The 18,650-nt window shown below is 36.7% G+C and overlaps 2 protein-coding genes across 2 annotated transcripts in view; both read left to right on the forward strand.

The window, feature by feature from the left end:
* LOC149067570 (32 kDa beta-galactoside-binding lectin-like) overlaps nt 1-2,745 on the forward strand; it is a 34,138-nt gene extending 31,393 nt beyond the window's left edge. Inside the window, exons 8-9 of the mRNA XM_089252447.1 lie at nt 1,048-1,136; nt 1,854-2,745. Coding sequence (XP_089108573.1) covers nt 1,048-1,136; nt 1,854-2,178 — 414 coding nt within the window. The 3' untranslated portion in view covers nt 2,179-2,745. The remainder of the gene's footprint in view (nt 1-1,047; nt 1,137-1,853) is intronic.
* A 9,724-nt stretch (nt 2,746-12,469) lies between these two features.
* Nucleotides 12,470-18,650, forward strand: part of LOC149067571 (uncharacterized) — a 251,303-nt gene continuing 245,122 nt past the window's right edge. The window contains exon 1 of the mRNA XM_089252450.1: nt 12,470-12,632. The gene's annotated coding sequence lies outside the window, so the exon portion shown is untranslated. The remainder of the gene's footprint in view (nt 12,633-18,650) is intronic.

Raw genomic sequence — 18,650 nt, forward strand, 5'->3', positions numbered from 1 at the left:
AAATGCACTTGTGACTAAATTATCACTGGAAATTGTGAGTATATGCATAGGGTTTACACACGATCAAAATTTCAGAACAATTCATCTAATATTTTTTTAGAAATTCGAAAAAAAAATCTCTGAACTCCTATGACTTATAGCTACATAGTGTGTAGTATTGTGCCACACCTTGTACCAGACTTTGTTGTTTCCATCATACGCACAGTAAAATTTTTCGGCATAGACATTGTTTTGTGGTATTACTTGAAGGCTCAACACGACAAAATTTTTTGTCACAAGTCGCAATTTTTCGTAGCAAATCTCTTCACAATTTTGGAGAGCAACGGGACATATCAACATTGTAGCACCTACTCTGGTTAGCAGCTGAGTTTATGGGAAATCCAACGGCCCTCTTTTGAATCCTCTCCAGCTTGTGTTGAACGTCTCTTACGTAGAACTTCAACCTCTTTTGCGAGCTCTGAATGAATGAATAAACGCCAGAACTCTACCACCGGACTTATCCCGTTGCCGAGATCTCTTCCAGCCCAACTTCATGGGAAAATCTGGAACAAAAGAGTAACTTGAGCGAATTGAAGGGGATTGGAAACTATGACCTCCGTCGCGAAAGTCTTATATTCTACCTACTACACCACAGCAGCTCCCACTGTGACCAACAGGTTTCTTTTTCCAAAATTAGTTCCAGTTCTCATTATCCCCTTTCGCTGTCCCAGACGTTTTCACTAAGGTGCATGTGTGGTGTAGCAGTAGTCGGTAGGGCCTCCAAAAAATGGCTCGGGGATCCATGATGTTCTTCAGTCAGCCACCTCGTTGGGCAATTTGCCTGTTGTGGCGTTGTATTTGTAAATATCGAAATTTTGTTGTACGAAGGAAAAGCAAACTTAAAACAAGTGTTAATTAACCAAAACGAAATAAACTCAAGTATGTTAAGAAATACGAGTAATTTATATTTTTTGAATACATCAATCTAAATTAAATATTGATTTTTAAAAGTTCACGAAATATTTGTTTAAGGTGGAAGTTAAAAGTTATACCATTATATATTTGCAGACCAACCCGTCCATACTAGCTCTTCCAGCACCACTTGAGCCTGGCAAAGTTGTTGCTATAACTGGAAAAGTTTCTGAAGATGCTTCAAGGTAAAGACACAAAAACATTACAGTACTTTTATAGTGACCCAATATCAACAAATTTACATTTATTTATTCATTCGTAACGTGAACGCATCTATTACAATAGTGGGGTATCATAATGGTATACTGTATATGCATACACTGTATTGCCAAAGCTATTTGGACACGTATATCGATAGAGGAAGTATTGATTAAAAAAAAAAATCAAAGTATAGTTTAACTGCTTTTAGCTTAAATGAATGTCTCAAATCTTCTGGGCACTTTCTCAACAGATATTCTTCAATGGAATTCGCCATCATTGTTCAGTTCAAATCTCTGTCAGAGAGTGTCTATTTAGAGGGTGTGTTTTGAATCAGTGCTGGATGTATACGATGTTCTAGCTCGTCCAATAAATCTTGAATCAGGTGGAGATCGGTACTCTGTGGTGATCAGCTCAATTTTTTTTATCAATTGCTGTTAAAATCTGGTCCCAATTGGAAGAAATGAGACTGTTTTGAAATACTATTATATTGTGTAAAACGTGCAACCATGTTAAACGTTCAGTTATCCATTAGAATTTGTTTCGGAAGACGTATGAACTGATTCCTTTCTGGTAGGAACAGGCCCAAACCATCACAGAACTATCATTATATTAGAAGGACCGCGAATCCTCTTGGCAATATAGTGTTTCTGATTTTCAGTTCTTACATGTTCTAAAATTTGGACTTATTTTTTTTTTTAAAGATTCAAAATCAATTTACAATGTGGTGAATCAGACAGCGACGATGTTGCACTACACTTGAATCCTAGATGGGATTCAGACGAGGGACCAATCCTGGTTTACAATTCCATGCAAGGAGGAGAATGGGGTGAAGAGGTCCGATCCGAGAACAACATCGCACCAGGATCTACCATCGAGTGTCTCATTGCCTGTCAGGATGATGGATACTTCATCAGCATCAACGAGGCTGTTGCTATGCAATGTTTCCCCCATCGCTTAGAATGCCGAGGTGTAACCCATGTCTCGGTGGACGGATGCCTTGCTGTCCAACGCATAATCTCATCTTGAAATCTCTGTACAAACTACTTATTATAAGCTGCTACTCGTTTTGTGCCTAAACATAATTGTCCCGTGTGATAAAAAAATATATTTGGTAGATGTAATAAAATTTCGCGTAGAAAAACTATTTACAGTATATGTTAGAAACACTTAAATTTCGTAGATACCTGATGTTTCAAAATTGTATGATACAAATGCAAAAAAAAATTAGTTCTCTTGAAGTTATATCGAAGTTCATTGTTGAAGCAGCTGAAGTACAATGTCTGGCTTGTATAGTTTTTTTTATACTGTTAATGCTTAATAAAATGTTGTCCGATGCTTTGAAGTGCCTAAAAATATGGTTCTAGATTACCCAAAAAGATTTTTGTTCCTTTGGTCTATGTTGTTGAAGAGAAATAACCATCGTCCTTCACAATATTTTATAATTGTTATTATAATGCAAATGGTATTGAACGTGTCGCAGTTATGTTATGATTGTAAAAGTGCTATTTTTCAAAATGTATTTTATAGTTGTCTGAATTCAAAGCTTTGAAGACGTGAATGTATGTGCTGGAAATAAAAACTGACAGAATATAATCTCCTGTAGCATTTTTAATCACCATTTGAAGAACATGTTTCCAGAATTTATAAAAAAGTTTTTTAAAGTGAAAAATTATTCGAAAACAAATGAAATTTTTTTCTGAAATTAATGAAAAATATTCTAAAATTCATGAGAGATAATTTCAGAATGAATAAAAATTCAGAATTCATGAGAGAAACAATTCCAGAATTGACGAAAATTCAGAATTCGTGAAATTTCAGAATTAAGTGGCAGCTTTCGGTAATTTGGAATCCTCTATTTGATTCATGGCCCTGGTCTCAAGCCCTGTTGAGATACTATAAACTAGTTTCGTGAATTTGACAAAATAAAGGTTTTATATTAATCGGAAGTATTTGATAAGAATTTTGATAAATTTCTTGAAAAATAGACCGAAGATCGTTATATTGATCATGTAGTTGGTTTTTATGGTCACGGCTGAAAAAGGTTAAGAATCCCTGCTGCATATGGTCAAATCTCAATTAGAATAAGCAGCGGCCGATGAAAAACTTCAAGTTATCGTTGATGTGATTCATCGGAAATTCTGATTTTGCAGGAAGGAAAAAAAATTGTTAAAATAGCAGTGCTATTTCTACAAATATTGCATGAGTAAAAAATGTTAAACTACACTGAAGATGAAGAAATTGGCAAGGATGAATCATTTTAATGCAAAGTCATTGAATGAAGACATATAGACTTATTAGATACGATACTGTGTCATCAGTATGAACCGTATACAGTTGCTCACAACACTTGAGTGTGTGACGTTTGCACGAAAAATGCCTTTGTTTTTAAAATCGTTGATATACGTATATATACTCGGATGAATGCTTTAATCTTCTTAGACACCCCAAACATTTTCTTGAGAAATTTGGATTTCTTCCCGTTTCGTCGGTAATTTTTTTTCTTTCAAATCTAAAACTTTCAACTTTTGCAGATTCGACAATTCTAGACATAATCAACATTTACAAGGGAAAGTGCCCATCTACCACGCCCCCTACGCAAAATCGTAAATTCTGAAAATTTGGTTAGAGTTAAAAATAATTCAGAAACTGATTCTCTCTCTCTCTCTCTCTCAAGTAACTCAACTCCATACCTAAATAGTGCTGCAAGTGCGATTGTAACAAATTTACAAAAAAAAAAAAAAAAATCAAAACAATGCAAATTTTGGATTTTCATCAAAGGTGTCCTAATTCCGTGGTGTTCCCCACTTCCAGTTATTATCTACAAATTTATTTTATTTACATATATTTATTAATTATATGTATAATAATAATTAGTTATATACAGGGTCACTATAATTAAAGTTCCCGTGCTCTTTGAGAAAAACTACTCATCCGAATGCAGCCAGATTTTCAGGATATCTTAATGAGACCATGGGAGAGAGATTTTTATGTAATAAAAAAATAGCTCAATATTTTGATTTATAACGAAACTTCGTTATAAAGGAATTCCAGGTTTTTGCATTGTTCCTATGTAAACTTATATTGGAGATTAAAAAGTGTTCGTTAAAACAAGATTTTTTCGCTATAACAGTATTCGTTAAAATGAGATTTGACTGTATATCACAAGAATATATATGTGTATCTACATGTACGCATCTTCAGCTGCGAAAACCAATAAAGTTTATAGGTTACATTTGAGCAAAAGGCCGATATTACACTATAAAAGTTTGATAAAAGTCCTTTTATGAAACTTGAAAAATGCTACCAATAAGATCATCGGTTGCATTTTCTAGAATGTAACCGATAATCTTATTGGTGCCATTTTTCAAGTTTTATAAACGTTTTCTAAAAACTCTTTGATAAAACTTGAAAAACTTAACCAATATAAGATGACCGGTTGCATTTGCTCGAATGTAACCGATACGCTTATTGGTTGAATTTTTCAAGTTTTATAAAAGATATTTTATCAAACTTTTATAGCGTACTCCCGGCCTGAAACAGATATTCGAATTGACTGTATTCTACCCATTGTTTACGTCAGCTTGAAGCTGGCATTGATTGGAAGTGCTTATGTTGATTTGCATATTCCCCCAAGGTGTACATAATATTCTGTCCTTTCAGTGTACGGAGGTATTTTGTTGGCTATTGTAATTTTAATGTTAAATAGCACTTAAAAGCTCTTGATAATTTAAATTTTCTCATTTTACTTTTGCCATTTTTCCTTTTTCTCTTATCGTTTCACTTTTCTCTCTCTGTTGCCTTCATTTGTAATATTTTCACATTTCTTGTTCCGTTTTTGTCACAGAACGGTCATTAAATGGGGTTGAAGATAGCTTTGACTATTGCTAATTTAATTATCGTCATCTTCGGATGGAAAAAATACCGTGGTGCGAAAAAGTGATCAAATAATCAATAACAATTGTAATAGAAATTGTTTTAAAAAAATTAAACGGTGGATAAGGTAACCATTGACAACATAGATTGCAACCATTCCATACTTCAATTGAATTTAACTTCCAGGGCTACATTTGAGTGGTTGCGAAGCTAGGTCGAGAGTGCAGTCGCCCAATGTAATATAATACTAAACCACAGACTATCTCATCTTGAGTTGGGCATTTTGCCTGTTGTGGCTTTGTATTTGTATGACTGTTTAATAAAAAAAGCCCTCTAGCTTAAAATAATACGAATTTATAGTTATACTAGGGGGCACTGTCCCCCTGCCACCTGAGGCGGCCAACCCCTGCCCCTTTTCTCATCACAACATAAATTGTTTATTTTGTCACACTTCTTCAGAGTGCTATGAAAAGTGACACGTGAAAGCACCAGCTTACTGACGAATTTTACGGTAATAAATGAAAAAAAAAAGCAAATGTGATTCATCAAGTACCCCCAGAAAACTTCTCCATGGGGGTCACCAGACTGGAGCCCTGTTGGACCACGAAAAATTTTCACTTGTATTCATTTTACCAACAAATAAATTCCCGGGCCCCCAATCATGGACCCGGGACCCAATTCGCAGAATTTTAGCGGGTCCCAGACTGGATTTATCTCGGGCTTCCACCGTTGCAAATTTTACAGTGTAAAACAACGAAAAAAAACAAAACAATGCGATTCATACAGGGCCCCAAAAATGAAACCTGCCAACTTCCACATGCCCCCCACTCACCTGAAAGCTTATCGTACATCCCCCCCTGTGAGGGCCACGAAAATTTTTTATTTGTATTCATTTTAACAACGAATAAAATGCAGGACCTCCAACCAATTACCCGAGACCCAATACGAAGATTTTTAGTGGGGGCTCCAAATTGGATTTATCTCGAGCTTCTGCTGTTGCCAATTTTACAATGTTAAATAACAAAAATCTCTCATTGAGATTCATCCAAGGCTCCCGAAATGAAACCTGTGAACTTTTCCATGGGGCCCCCGTCCATTTTTTATTTGTATTCATTTTAACAACGAATAAAATCCAATGCCGCCCAATCAAGAAGCCGGGACCAAATTCGCAGATTTTTATGGGCCCCCCCCCCCCATACTGGATATATCTTGGGCTTCCGCTATCGCAAATTTTTCAATGTTAAAAAGCAGCAAGAAAACAATGAGATCCGTCAGAGGCCCTTTTAAATGAAACCTTTTAACCTCCCCATGAAGGTTATATGTTCAATGCGCCACTCCCTGGGTACCCGACCCTGTGTGTTGCGAGCACTGGTGATATATATATATATATTATACATATACATACCTCTCGGCATGGCCCCCACAACGGCCGACAGGGGCCGAAACGATTCTCTTACCACTTTTTGATTTTTTTTACTACTTAGAAACATGGAAATTTTCTGTTGGCCTCAAAAGATACAGGGCAACAACTTTCTAATTGAAAGTTGGATGACCAGGGAACCAAGTAAAAATTTAGATTTTTAATTTTGTGACACACTGTATTTTCACTCTAAAAACTGGTACAGGGTAATTTGTGAACACCTGTTGAGCATTTTTGTAACTGGAATTATACCTCTACGACGGACGGTTCGATGAGATAATGGCAACATTAGGGCTTGCAGGACACCCTGTATAATATTAAATTGATACTATAAAAATATATTTTATTCATTTCATGCGCCCATTTTCCTAGATGTGAAAAAATATGGGAATAGATTGAGAAATTCTGGCCGCCCGCGCGCCCGCACGAAACAATTTGCTGAGCTGAACAACATACTTGTCATATATCCTCTGGAATTTCTTAACTCGGATCTTATCGGGTTTTTTTTTAGAAAATCGGTTATTTAGGTCAGTCACTGACAGGGCCGTAGCCAGAAATTTCGTTCGGGGGGTTACTTTCATTTCAGGGGGGGGGGAACCAAAGTGATAGAACCACTTAGATTGTAATAGAACAACATTATTATTCATTATAAACTTGCAATGTATCATCCAGTATGGGTCTTTAGATCCCTTGGCTGATTTTTTGTCTCATCTTGTATTTATGTAAAATAATAACAATAGATTTGGTCATAAATTTCGTTCTTCATACTGTTGTTTGTTTCCCTTAGAAACTGTAGGATGTATCGGAAATATCTGGAGGGTGGGGGTTTCCGCTTCTAAATGGTATTAGAGGAAACCTGGTGTTCACAGTGGAGACAATATATAGTCGAATTTGGCTAATTCGAAGTTCAAAGTCACTGGGAAAAAGTTCGAATGATCCAAAATTCGAATTATCCAAATAATCAATCCTGGATCTGTAAAACGACTACAAATTGCAACTTCATCATCAACATTCACATACGATAATAATTATTATCAATAGTTAAAATTTTATCAACAGTTACGAAGCTGTTTCCCAAATTTTAATAATTTATAATTGCGGAATAATAATTGATCTCAGCTGTGCTACTTATAATTTTAGTTGCGCCCACTGCTCTATATAGTCATCGTCACTGCAGAATTACTTGACCATGCTTAAAGCCTGATTTGTATATATATATATAAAAGCAAAATTTGGGAGTTTCGTGACGGATGATCATGAACTGTTCCCGCAAATCAGGCTTTAAGCATGGTCAAGAAATTCTGCAGTGATAATGACTATATAGAGCAGTGGGCGCAACTAAAATTATAAGTAGCACAGCTGAGATCAATTATTATATCGCTCACCCCTTGTGATTATTTTAGTGCCGGACCCCACGTCTGGTAAGGGCGGTTCTGTCCTGACTGAAGGTGTATAACAAACGCATTTAAATAACAATTAGAAAACATTTAAATGAAAACTTAAGCCCAATTATCAAATTGTGAGCATTAATAATGGACAATCCCGGCGCCATCTATATCATTTACAAAGAACGAAAAATCATACATTTTTCATCAATGGCGCAAGTACGTCTACACTTGATAGGGAAAAGTTTTATATACGTTTGCGGTGATAAATGTGATAATTATAACGCATAATTACCGACCATTTTGTTGAGTTTGATAAATATTGCCAATTTATTGCATTTATCAGTGATTATGTTTCCCCAGCTGGTATTGTGTAAACACGATAAATCGTCAATGAATTACTTCAAGTTTTCTCTGATTTCATAAATTTCAGTCTAGGACGGATTTTTAATGATGGCCCGCGAGCCACATTTGGCCATCAGAGTTTTTTTATCATGGCCCACCGATCATTTTCAGAAAATGGTTGAAAACATTGAGAAACAATTAATTCTAGAACAAATGAAAGAAATAATTTTGGAATAAATTGATAAAAATTTCAGAATTAGTGAAAAAAAATAGCTCATTAATGAATGAGCGAAATAATTTCGTAATTTCTGATAGAAATTATTTCAAAATCAATAAATCGCAGTCATTTACAGAAATTTCATATTAAAATTAATCTCAGAATTAATTTTTAATCAGAATTAATCAAAAACTTTTTCAAGAATCAGTGAAAAAAATTGTTTAAGAACTAATCGAAATTGGTAATTAATAAAAGAAATAATTTCAGAATAAATAAAAGTCTTCAATTATTTTTGTCCCTGTTTAACTTGGGTTTGGCACTATTGGTCCCTTCAAATAGATGGTATTGATATCGCGTCATGTAATTTAGTGGCACAGTTGATGTCACTAAATTGCATGAATTGGTGGCCCGAGGGCTTCGTGGAAAATTTCGGTTTAGCCCCCACCGTGTCCGAAATGTTGAAGACCCCTGGTCTATGATGACGAATTTGATCGGTAATGTTAGTTATATTTGCACATGTTGATAAATATGAATTAAGCTAACACATTAACAAGTTGATATAAGACTTCATTTATCACTCTTATTTTTAATTTAATTTAATCCATAATTTTGAATAGAAAAACAGTAAACTCAGCGCCCTTCCTGATCCAGCGGTGAAGGCACCAGACCCCCTAACCTCCCCTAGTTACGGCCCTTTTGGTGATTATGCATAAGTATTACGGATTTATCACATTTACTGTAACATATAAATTTAAAATTTGAATTCTTAGCGACATTTTTGAATGAAATTTTAGTGCAACGAACTTTTTAAAGTTTTCTTTTCAATTTCCAATCTTTTCGATTCGATCTCATTTATAAAATTTTTATTTATTATAAATTTAGTTTCGATAAAATTCAATTCGATAAGCAAAAAGGTACTCGATCTTGGATGACGCTAGGGGGAGCTCTGGATAAGACGGGCAGCCACGAGAAGAAAATATGGTCGAAAGGGGGCCACGGGCTGAAAAAGGTTAAGAAACAATGGAGGGAGTTACAAAAGTGTTGGAAAATATTTGAGAGAACCCCCCACTATGAAGCTAGAGCATGGTCTAGGGCAGTGTTTCTCAACCACCGGGCCGCGGCTCGGAATCGGGCCCTGGCATGAGTTAAACTGGGCCGTGTGTGTGTGAGCGATTTGTCTTTTCATTTTCCCCCATTTACTTTCCGTTAGTCGTGTGTATGACCGGACGTTCCACTTAAAAAAGTAAATTAACCGGGCCGCAGACTTCAAAAGGTTGAGAACCACTGGTCTAGAGCAAGGGCCTAATTTTTGCATGGGCAACAGGGCAACATGTGTTAGAGGGGAGCTCCCAAAAATTTATAACAATATATATTTTTACTCCTTGTTTTTGGTTACAAAATTTAAAAAAAAAATCACATTTATAATCTCTCTAAAGTGTCCACCATTAGCGCAAATGTCATCAAATATCAATTTCCACAAAAAGGCATTTCCAAATATTGATACACAGCATTGAGAATTCTTGTAACATCACAAATATCAAACTATTCCGCAGAAAGATTCTTCTTCTTAAAAAGGATAAATAAAATCATCAGTTTGCATATAAATTCTTGAGCTAGAAAAAGTGTCATCTCTTTAGCTTTATTGTTCATTGAAGCCTGAACAACTAAAAAATTGGCTCTTGATAAAATGCTTTAGGTAATGTGAGGCTGCAGAAAAAAAAATTTAAGATATTCCACGAAAAATTTATGAAGGCCGTCCCAAATTGTTTGCACAGCGGATATCTGTGTAAACGTTGACTTTACAAGCATACTTTCAATTACGAAAAGTTTTCGAATGACGTGCAGTTACTTCAAATTTGAAAATTTATTTTAGAGATGAAGCACAATTAAATTTTTACACAGTCCCCGTGTGCTCAAATACCGAATTAGAAAATTTTTGCCCTGTCTCTCCTTATGCCAAAAAGAAGAAGAAAATACCACTTTTCTAAGTGCAATATTCACAGGAGCAGTGTTAAATGCGGGTAAAACCGTTTTACCGCATGTTAAATCTGTTTTTTTAAACAAATTTCCTCCGTTCTTTGAATTTCAATATCTCATTGAATATTGCACTTAGAAACGTGGAATTGTTTTTGTTGGCATCCAAAGAGACAGGGCAACAACCTTCTAATTGGGACTGTATAGAAAGTTAATTTTTTCATTTTCTTATGTGTACGACCGCTAAAATAAATTTTCAGATTTTAAGCCATTGCACTTCATTTGAAAACTTTTTGTAATTGAAAGTATGCTTGTTACAGAGATATCCGCTGTGCAAACAATTTGGGACAGCCTGCAATATTAAATCTTCATTCAAAATTTATTGTATCCTTTTGCAACGTCTTCACAAGCATTTATTTTCTGACTCACAATACACATTTACCGTAGTCTAGTCGGGGGGGGGGGCAATACCTGGTTAGCCTAGGGCCCCATCAAGTCGAATTCGGGCCCTGGTCTGGAGAACTATCTTCCCCGCTGTTCATTACTATTTCTCGTTCAACTGCTACCGAAGTCTTATGGACCCTTGATGTCCCGCGGAACATTGGTAAGAAAATCCTGTGCACAGCGCAACAACCCAAGCGCAAGGCCCAAGAAAAAAACATTCACCCTCAAATGAATACATAAAAATAACTTTTAAAGCCTTTGAAAAAATTTCTTCTTCGGGTCATATTGACCCAAACAAAGGTAAAATATTAAAAATAAAGGCAAAAAAAAATAAATGAAACAATGCAAAAGCACACCGGTCTTAAGAGGTTGAGGTAGTAACTGATAAAATAAGAAAAAATCTCACAAAAATGTATTGGCAGTTACTCAAAAAAGAAGGCAAACTTCGTTTTGGGTCAAATGGATCAGAACAGTGCAGCAAGGTTAATACGTCCCTGGCCCCACATCGGGTCCCAGGACATTTTAGAAGAAATTCAAACTATGAGGTGGGCTACTTTGAAGAAAGGGTATCCAACAGTGTGACAGGCAGGACTGGAACTAAATGCTTGGTCAGCCGGGGGCAAGTGCGCATTTTGGCACCCCCATGTAATGTTGAAAGAGAAATTAATAGGTGAAATTTTCACCTAGTATTTTTTCCAGAACGGTCAAATGAAGGCAAAGGAAAAATTCGGCTTCTCCTTGTCCGGTCCAGAAACACCTTTGAAATAAATTTCTTATTACTGTAAAAATTAACCTTTATACATCAGTATCGGTTACATGCGAGAATTGGCTTATTGGTTATTTTTTCAAGTTTTGTAAAAAATATTTTCAGGGGGGCCAACGAAGACATACTAAATTGGGGGGCCCTATGCTGGGATCTTTGCATGGGTGGAGATACGGGGGGGGGGCATTTCCAACCTCAGTATATATGAATTGACATCATCATCATCGTGCCCCCAGCAATAATGATTGTGCCCCCCAGACGTCCAAGTCTATTTCCGCCTATGATCTTTGGCGGGACAGGACCAGACTTTTCACGGGCCCTTCCACATTGCATTTATAGCATAAAAAAAACGAAAAATGATGATAATTGTCCCGCGCCCCAGGGCTGGAGCCTGTCAGCCCCGCCCTTGTGGCGGAAGGGGGGGGGGGCATGCATGTTTATCAAACTTTTATAGTATAATCCCTCTGACACGCTTATTGGTTATTTTTTTCAATTTTAGTAAAATAAATTTATTTTATAAAGCTTTAACAAAACTTTTATAGTGTAAGTCCGGCCTAAAATTAACATACAAAATTCTACCTACAAAACTTAACGTTAAACATGGCGGATTTTTCCAACTTGACCGGCCTTTCCAGCCTGCCAGGCCTTCTGTAAGTCGTTGTAATAGCCCTGAGGGGCAGATCTCGGCAAAACTTTCTCGCATTTCGCAGACGGCATTGGCCACAGCCCGTGAAAAAAGCGGCCCCGATTGCTGGAGAAAATTAATGCAGAACAGAGAGAGAGAGAGTGTAGCTGGGATTTTTATCTATAGTTAGAGTAAATATACAGAGATGGCGCTGCAGTCGATATTTTTTTCCGTGTCGGTGTGTTTTCGTACTCGCCATCTTGTGTACTCGTCACAATTGAGCAGTAGAGAGCGCGCACCTGACTTATAACTTATTCTCGTCCGAAGGCAACAACAACTTCCAAGTTTTTCTCCCTCTTTTTCCATTTCTGTTTATTATTATTATTTTTTCAAGTATTTTCATGCTCAACTTGGCTGCGAAAAAATTGCGAAAGGTAAAAAAAAAAATTTCTTCTTTTTTTTCATTTTATTTTTTTGCATTCATTTTATTTCATTTCTTTTAACATTGGAGACTTGGTGTGTGTTTTTATTGCGTCTCCCCCAAAACCACTTTTTTTTTCATTCTCATGACACGACCGGTAGCTCTTAATTTTTTCCCTTTTTTCTTCTTTTTTATAAAGACCTCCGAAGTTTTAAGTGACTTATGTTTGTTTTTAATATTTTTATAATGACAATAATAATATAACTTTAGGAACGCGCGTTTATTTATATTAAAATTTTTCCGGAAACTTTTTAAAAAGTACATATTAAAGTAAAAACAAATATAGTTATGCACAGTGGCGTATTTACGGGGGGGGGCGGCTTGGTGGGCCAAGGGCGGCAAAATTTGTATATTACCAAATAAATCCTCCTCTGCCGAGCAGTGCCGTTTCCACTCATGGGCCTCTACCCGGGCCAAAGAACAGAAGGAAGGGGGGCCTCACTAAAATGAGATACGGTTAAAATTTGCGAGAGTGACCTCATAAATAGGTAAAGGCAAGAGAGAATTTCTAGCCGGGTAGGGGCCCGAAAAATATCGTTTTGTCCAGGGGCACTTGATGCTGTTAAGAAGACCCTGCTGCCGAGACAGTAAAGGAAAAGTTCAGTGAGTGACCTAGAGAAATTGCAAGGATGTGTGTGGGCAAAAGAGTGACATGCAGCGTGAGCAATCATGCGAATGAACGAAAGAGTGACCTACAGAGCGAGGGACATTGTCAGTGAGTGACCTAGAGCGTGTGCAAGCACGTGAATGACCAAAAGAGTGACCAAAAAAGTGAGATAGACACTGAAAGCATATGGATGACCCAATAAAGTAATTTAGAGTGCGTGCAAGCATATGCATGACCAAAAGAATGACCACAAGCATGTGTAAACGTGTGAATGATCGAAAGAGTGACCTATAAAGCAAGGAATCATGCCATTGACTGTCCGAAAGAGTGACCAAAACAGTGTGGAAGCATGTGAGTGGCTAACAGAGTGACTTAGAGACACAGGTGTATGTGCAGGAGTGGGGAAAGGCCAAGCGGATTATAGCGCAGGGTAGCGAATTGGAAGAAACAGTATTCAAGAAAATTAGACTAGAATGGGAGAAAGGCGGCAAAATTTGTGTATCCCACAGGCGGCAGGCAACACTATAAATGCGCCTTTGTATGTACACCAAAAGCAGACGACATAAAACCCATCATCATCATCAAATTAGTATCTTTTGAGAGAAATTGGGAAAAATTCAATTATATTTTTGGATTGGGGTAAGTTAAGTTCAATTTCTTGTCTTTTATTGTTTGGTATTGGCAATTAGACAATTATCAAATGATAATAAATAATTCAGTTCCGCCCTTATCAATGCGGGCGAAAATAATTTCGGAGCTCCTTAGCTCCGATTTTATATATGTTGTGGGAGAGAGGAATCGGGCATCCAAAGATTTTTATGAATATATAGAGTATACAGGAATAATATTAGAAAATATCTATTCACCAATGAAATTTAATAATTAATGAGAAAGAAAAAAATCCTAGAATTAACGAAAGAAAAAATCTCAGAATTAATAAAAGAGAAAAAAATATCAGAATGATGAAAATCCAGAATTAATGAGAGAGAAAATCACACAGAATTCAGATGAAAATTCAGAACTAATGAGAGAAAAAATCCCGGGAGTGACGAAATTTCAAAATTAATGAGAGAAACAATTCCAGAATTCATGAAAGAAATAACTCAAGAATTGATGAAAATTCCAGTCTAATCAGTTCAAGATCAGACACCCTATTTCACCACGAAAAAAAAATGTATTTGATAACACATTTATATTTTTTCACTTTCATTGATTTTCTCCTGTTAAGTGCAAGGCTCCCAAACTGCGGGGCTCGGTGCGACCGCACCTGCCACACACCCCTAAGGGCGGCTTTGTAATAATTTAATGTGGTAATGGTTATTTTTACATTGATAATAGAAAGCCACTGCTTGTACACACGGGTAAGTAACTCATTATATTTTTCGGTTTAATTAGTCGAAAAGAGTTCAAGGTATTCTTGGGGGGCGTTTACTGAATGGTAAGTAGCTAATTAAATGAATAAAACATGCTCGTTTTTCCTTTCAACCGTGTGTGATACTTCGATTTTTGCATAATTTCTCTGATGCAATACTTCAAGCCCCTCAAATCCAGTCCCCTAGGACAGTATCATTGTGCCCACAGGCCAGAATTTCTCTCGAGACCTCTATATATATTTTCAATTTTTAAATCTCCATTATTAAAAATTGTTCTGCTACTTTCATCCCTGTGGGAGCACAATGCGGTACTTACAGAAAAATGTTTGATCGGATTGACACTTAATCCAATTCTTCGTCTATGAGGCAGATTATTTTCCCGTTTTGAATTTAAAGCATTAATTAATGAATACTTAGTCAGGAAATTAACCCTCTATTGCAGGTGTGGCCAACAGCTGGCCCGCGGGTCGCGTGAGATGATTTTGTGCTGCTCCCGATAAGGTAAAAATAAATTATAAAATTAAAATTAATAATTTACAAGGTGTAAATCAAATTTGTGATCATTATTTGAGCTATTCTCGTTCCAACAGCGGAAAACTACTTATATTCATTATTATGGACGACGCGAAAATAATTTACTATGCTATCACCACTTTTCCTTTTCAAACACAAATTTCTTATAACGGTTGTAATGGGCAATTTTTTTTCTGTCACCTCGTTTGGCAAATTGTCTATTTTTCTAAAATAATAATTGAAGAAAAATTGAAACAAGTGTTTGATTTGTAAAATTCAAATTAAATTCAAACAATAAGTGGATAGGATGGAATAATTTGCAGAAGAAACCAATTTTTGATGCATTACATCTGGCTGGGAACGCAACCATATAAACATGAATATATGTGTGTGAAAAGAAAATACAATGGCCGGGGTAAAAGTTTAGTGACTAAATTGCCCGGGTTTTTTGCCATATTACTTATGGCGTATACAAATTTGTACGAGTTTTCCGATTCATTTCACTGGTGCGGCTTATACATAGGAGTAACACCCGTAATGCGGCTCACGACGATGCAATGTTACGTTGGCCATTGAACAGAAAGAAGTTGGTCACCCTGCTCTACTGTCTGGTGTATATTTGAATACATACGGCAAATACATGGTAAAAAAACCCATCATACAAATTCCTTTTCTTAATTTTTTGGGTATTTTTAGAAAATACATCTTAATTGTTATTTCATAGAAAATACGGCTGTTTTATCTAAAAAAGAATGGTTTTTTTGTCAGAGTTATTTTTTGAGAGCTGCTGAAATTTTATGTGTTCAGATATTTATAAAATTGCACCAAATTCAGGGAATTAAAAATGAGATTCACGATAAAAGCTATTCAACTTTGCTAAACAAGATTTTATCAGTTTGTAAACAACAGCAAAATAAAGGATAACTGTATATTTTAGCCATTCTAACTAATTAAAAAGAAATCCGCTCTTTCTGATTAATTGATCAAGTTGCTGTATTGAGCAGAGGTGTGTCGATGTGAAGAAAACATTGAGGGAGCCGAAAGTTGCCAGTTGCCCCGTATATATAGGACTCAAGCTCGTGTGCAGGAGAGAAAGAAGTGCGTTGCATTGTATATTCATTAATTATTGGGGGCTCAGCTCCCTCCTCGAAAAATTTATTGCCGGAGGACGGGGTCAAATAGAATAAGCCCCCAGGTTTCGGCGCTCATTTGTTGATGCATCATTTCAATTAAAAATATGCGAACAGCACCTATATTTATATCCGTATTCGTGAAAAAAGAAATTTCAATACGTTTTATGGGGGGGGGGGGGTGTTTCTAGAGGATCTGTCTATTTTACATATTTATTTTAATTGGTATTCTACTATATGAAAGGAAAATTTCTTAGTAAGCTTTGTTAGAGACTCACCTTTACGATTCAATAAATCTAAATGCGAAATAAAATACCATCTCGTGTGAAATCCAATAAAATCTCTTCAAGAGGAGAGAGTCATCCTCCGTTTCTCAGTAAGCCCTCCGGGGGGGGGGGTCTCTTGATATATGTAAATAGATATCGGATTATAGCCCAACAGGAAAATGCTTGTTCAGAAAAGGTTTCGTTATATTAACAAAAAAATATAAATAAATAAATAAATAAATAAATAAATATATATATATATATATAAACAATTTATCTTGTTTTAAAAGTAATGGATTTTGAAATGTAATTCAATCGATTTTTCCTCATAAAATGCGTTCCTCATCAAAGAGAACGTCGTGGCTTCGATGCGCATCGTCTATCTTTCTTCCCACAAATCCCGCGGCAACCAACTAATTTTGAAGAATTTTAGAATTACAACAGAAACAATTAAGGATGTCGCGAGAAGCTGGGGACAGCAATGTGCACCTGCTCAGTGCAAGGGACCCGCGAGTCTAAAAAGTTTGATAACCGCTGTTATACAAGGATCTCTAAGCAGCATTAAGGTGGTCTTGAGAACATTGATGGGGTTCTAAACAGCGTACCACAACTGACGTTTCATATTATGAATGTTTGTTATGGGACTGGGCAGCTGAGAGAGAGAGATTACATTGGTTACAGTAAAGCCTGTCTAAGTTAGACACCTACGGTTCAATTGAAATCAGTCCAAGTTAGTTATGGAGGTGCAATATTGTGGATATTCTGTGTTTGGATTATAGTTGATGTTCCATTCAAAACCGTCCAATGTACGGGGTCATCCAGAAAACAGAGGTATCCAAACTCACAGGTTTGCTGTAGTTTTTTAAAATACGTATTTAAAAAAGCAATCCCCCACAAGTTAGTTACAACACTTTGTTAATAAGCGGATGCAAACACATGGATGAATTTATTAGATATATTTTTTGGCGGGGGGGGGGGGGCGCTTAGGCTCAATAATATTTTAATAGATATTATTTCTTGCTCAAGATGAAGAAAAATGACAAAGGGTGGTATTCATGATTTGAAAAAAATGTACTACAATCTTATTTTAAAACTGGTTAATTCATTTTGAAATTAATTTAATAAATTTTCTCAAAAACATTCGGAAATATACTTTTGCGGTATGAACATACTATGCAATTTTCTCTCATTTCTTCTGTTGATTTTCATGAACATTTTTACAATTGAATCACCGCAACCTTGTTTTGCATTCAGAAGTAAAATTGATATATTTTTTACATTCGTATTTCGGCGATCGAATTGCTTGTCAAACACCCGTAAGGGTGGCTCTACTTCAAGGCCTTCCTCGACATATTTTGGTGAACGAAACCCGTCAGACGAATATTTTGACCAACGAAACTCGTCTTAATATGGCTCAGAAGAATTTAACGACGCTCCATCGGAAACGGGCAACGGTGCGAGCCAAGGTGACTAGATTCGTTTGGAAGGTGCCGAGAAGGAAACCTACGGGTCGGAGATCCACTTCATGGTTTCTCGTTTGACGGAGGAATTGGACGAATTACTTCGCCTTGACGACGGTATTCACGCTCTACTATCGGACGAGGACTACGCGATCGATATCGAAAAATGCGAGGAATACACCGAGAAAGCGAAACGTGCCTTGTTCGATGCGTCCCTTGTGCTAAAAAAAAGCAACAAGTCTCCAACGCCGGTGCCTCCTCTGGTTGTTACTTCAGTTTCCGCTTCAGCTCAGCCTACATCGACTTCATCACCATGTGCTCTCAAGCTGCCTACAGTACGCCTAGAGCCCTTCCGTGGTTATGTTGAAGACTGGCCGACAGTCTGGCAAGGATTCACCTCTTCGATCGACGAGAATCCTCAACTGCCAACCATCGACAAACACGTCTTTCTACGGAGGTATCTCCAAAACGAACCCAAGAAGCTCGTCGAGGGAATCGGCGTCACATTGTACCATACGAGACGGTGAAGAAGATGCTGATCGACAGGTACGGCAACAAGGATACCATCATACAGACCCATATCGACTTCTTCGACAGTCTGCGCCCAGAGACAGCTTCATCG

The sequence above is a fragment of the Pholcus phalangioides genome, unplaced genomic scaffold (genome assembly GCF_987345545.1).
Source record: "Pholcus phalangioides strain wild (caught in Gottingen) unplaced genomic scaffold, Ppha-v1.0 ptg000029l_1, whole genome shotgun sequence".
In the NCBI taxonomy this organism is placed as follows: Eukaryota; Metazoa; Arthropoda; class Arachnida; order Araneae; family Pholcidae; genus Pholcus; species Pholcus phalangioides.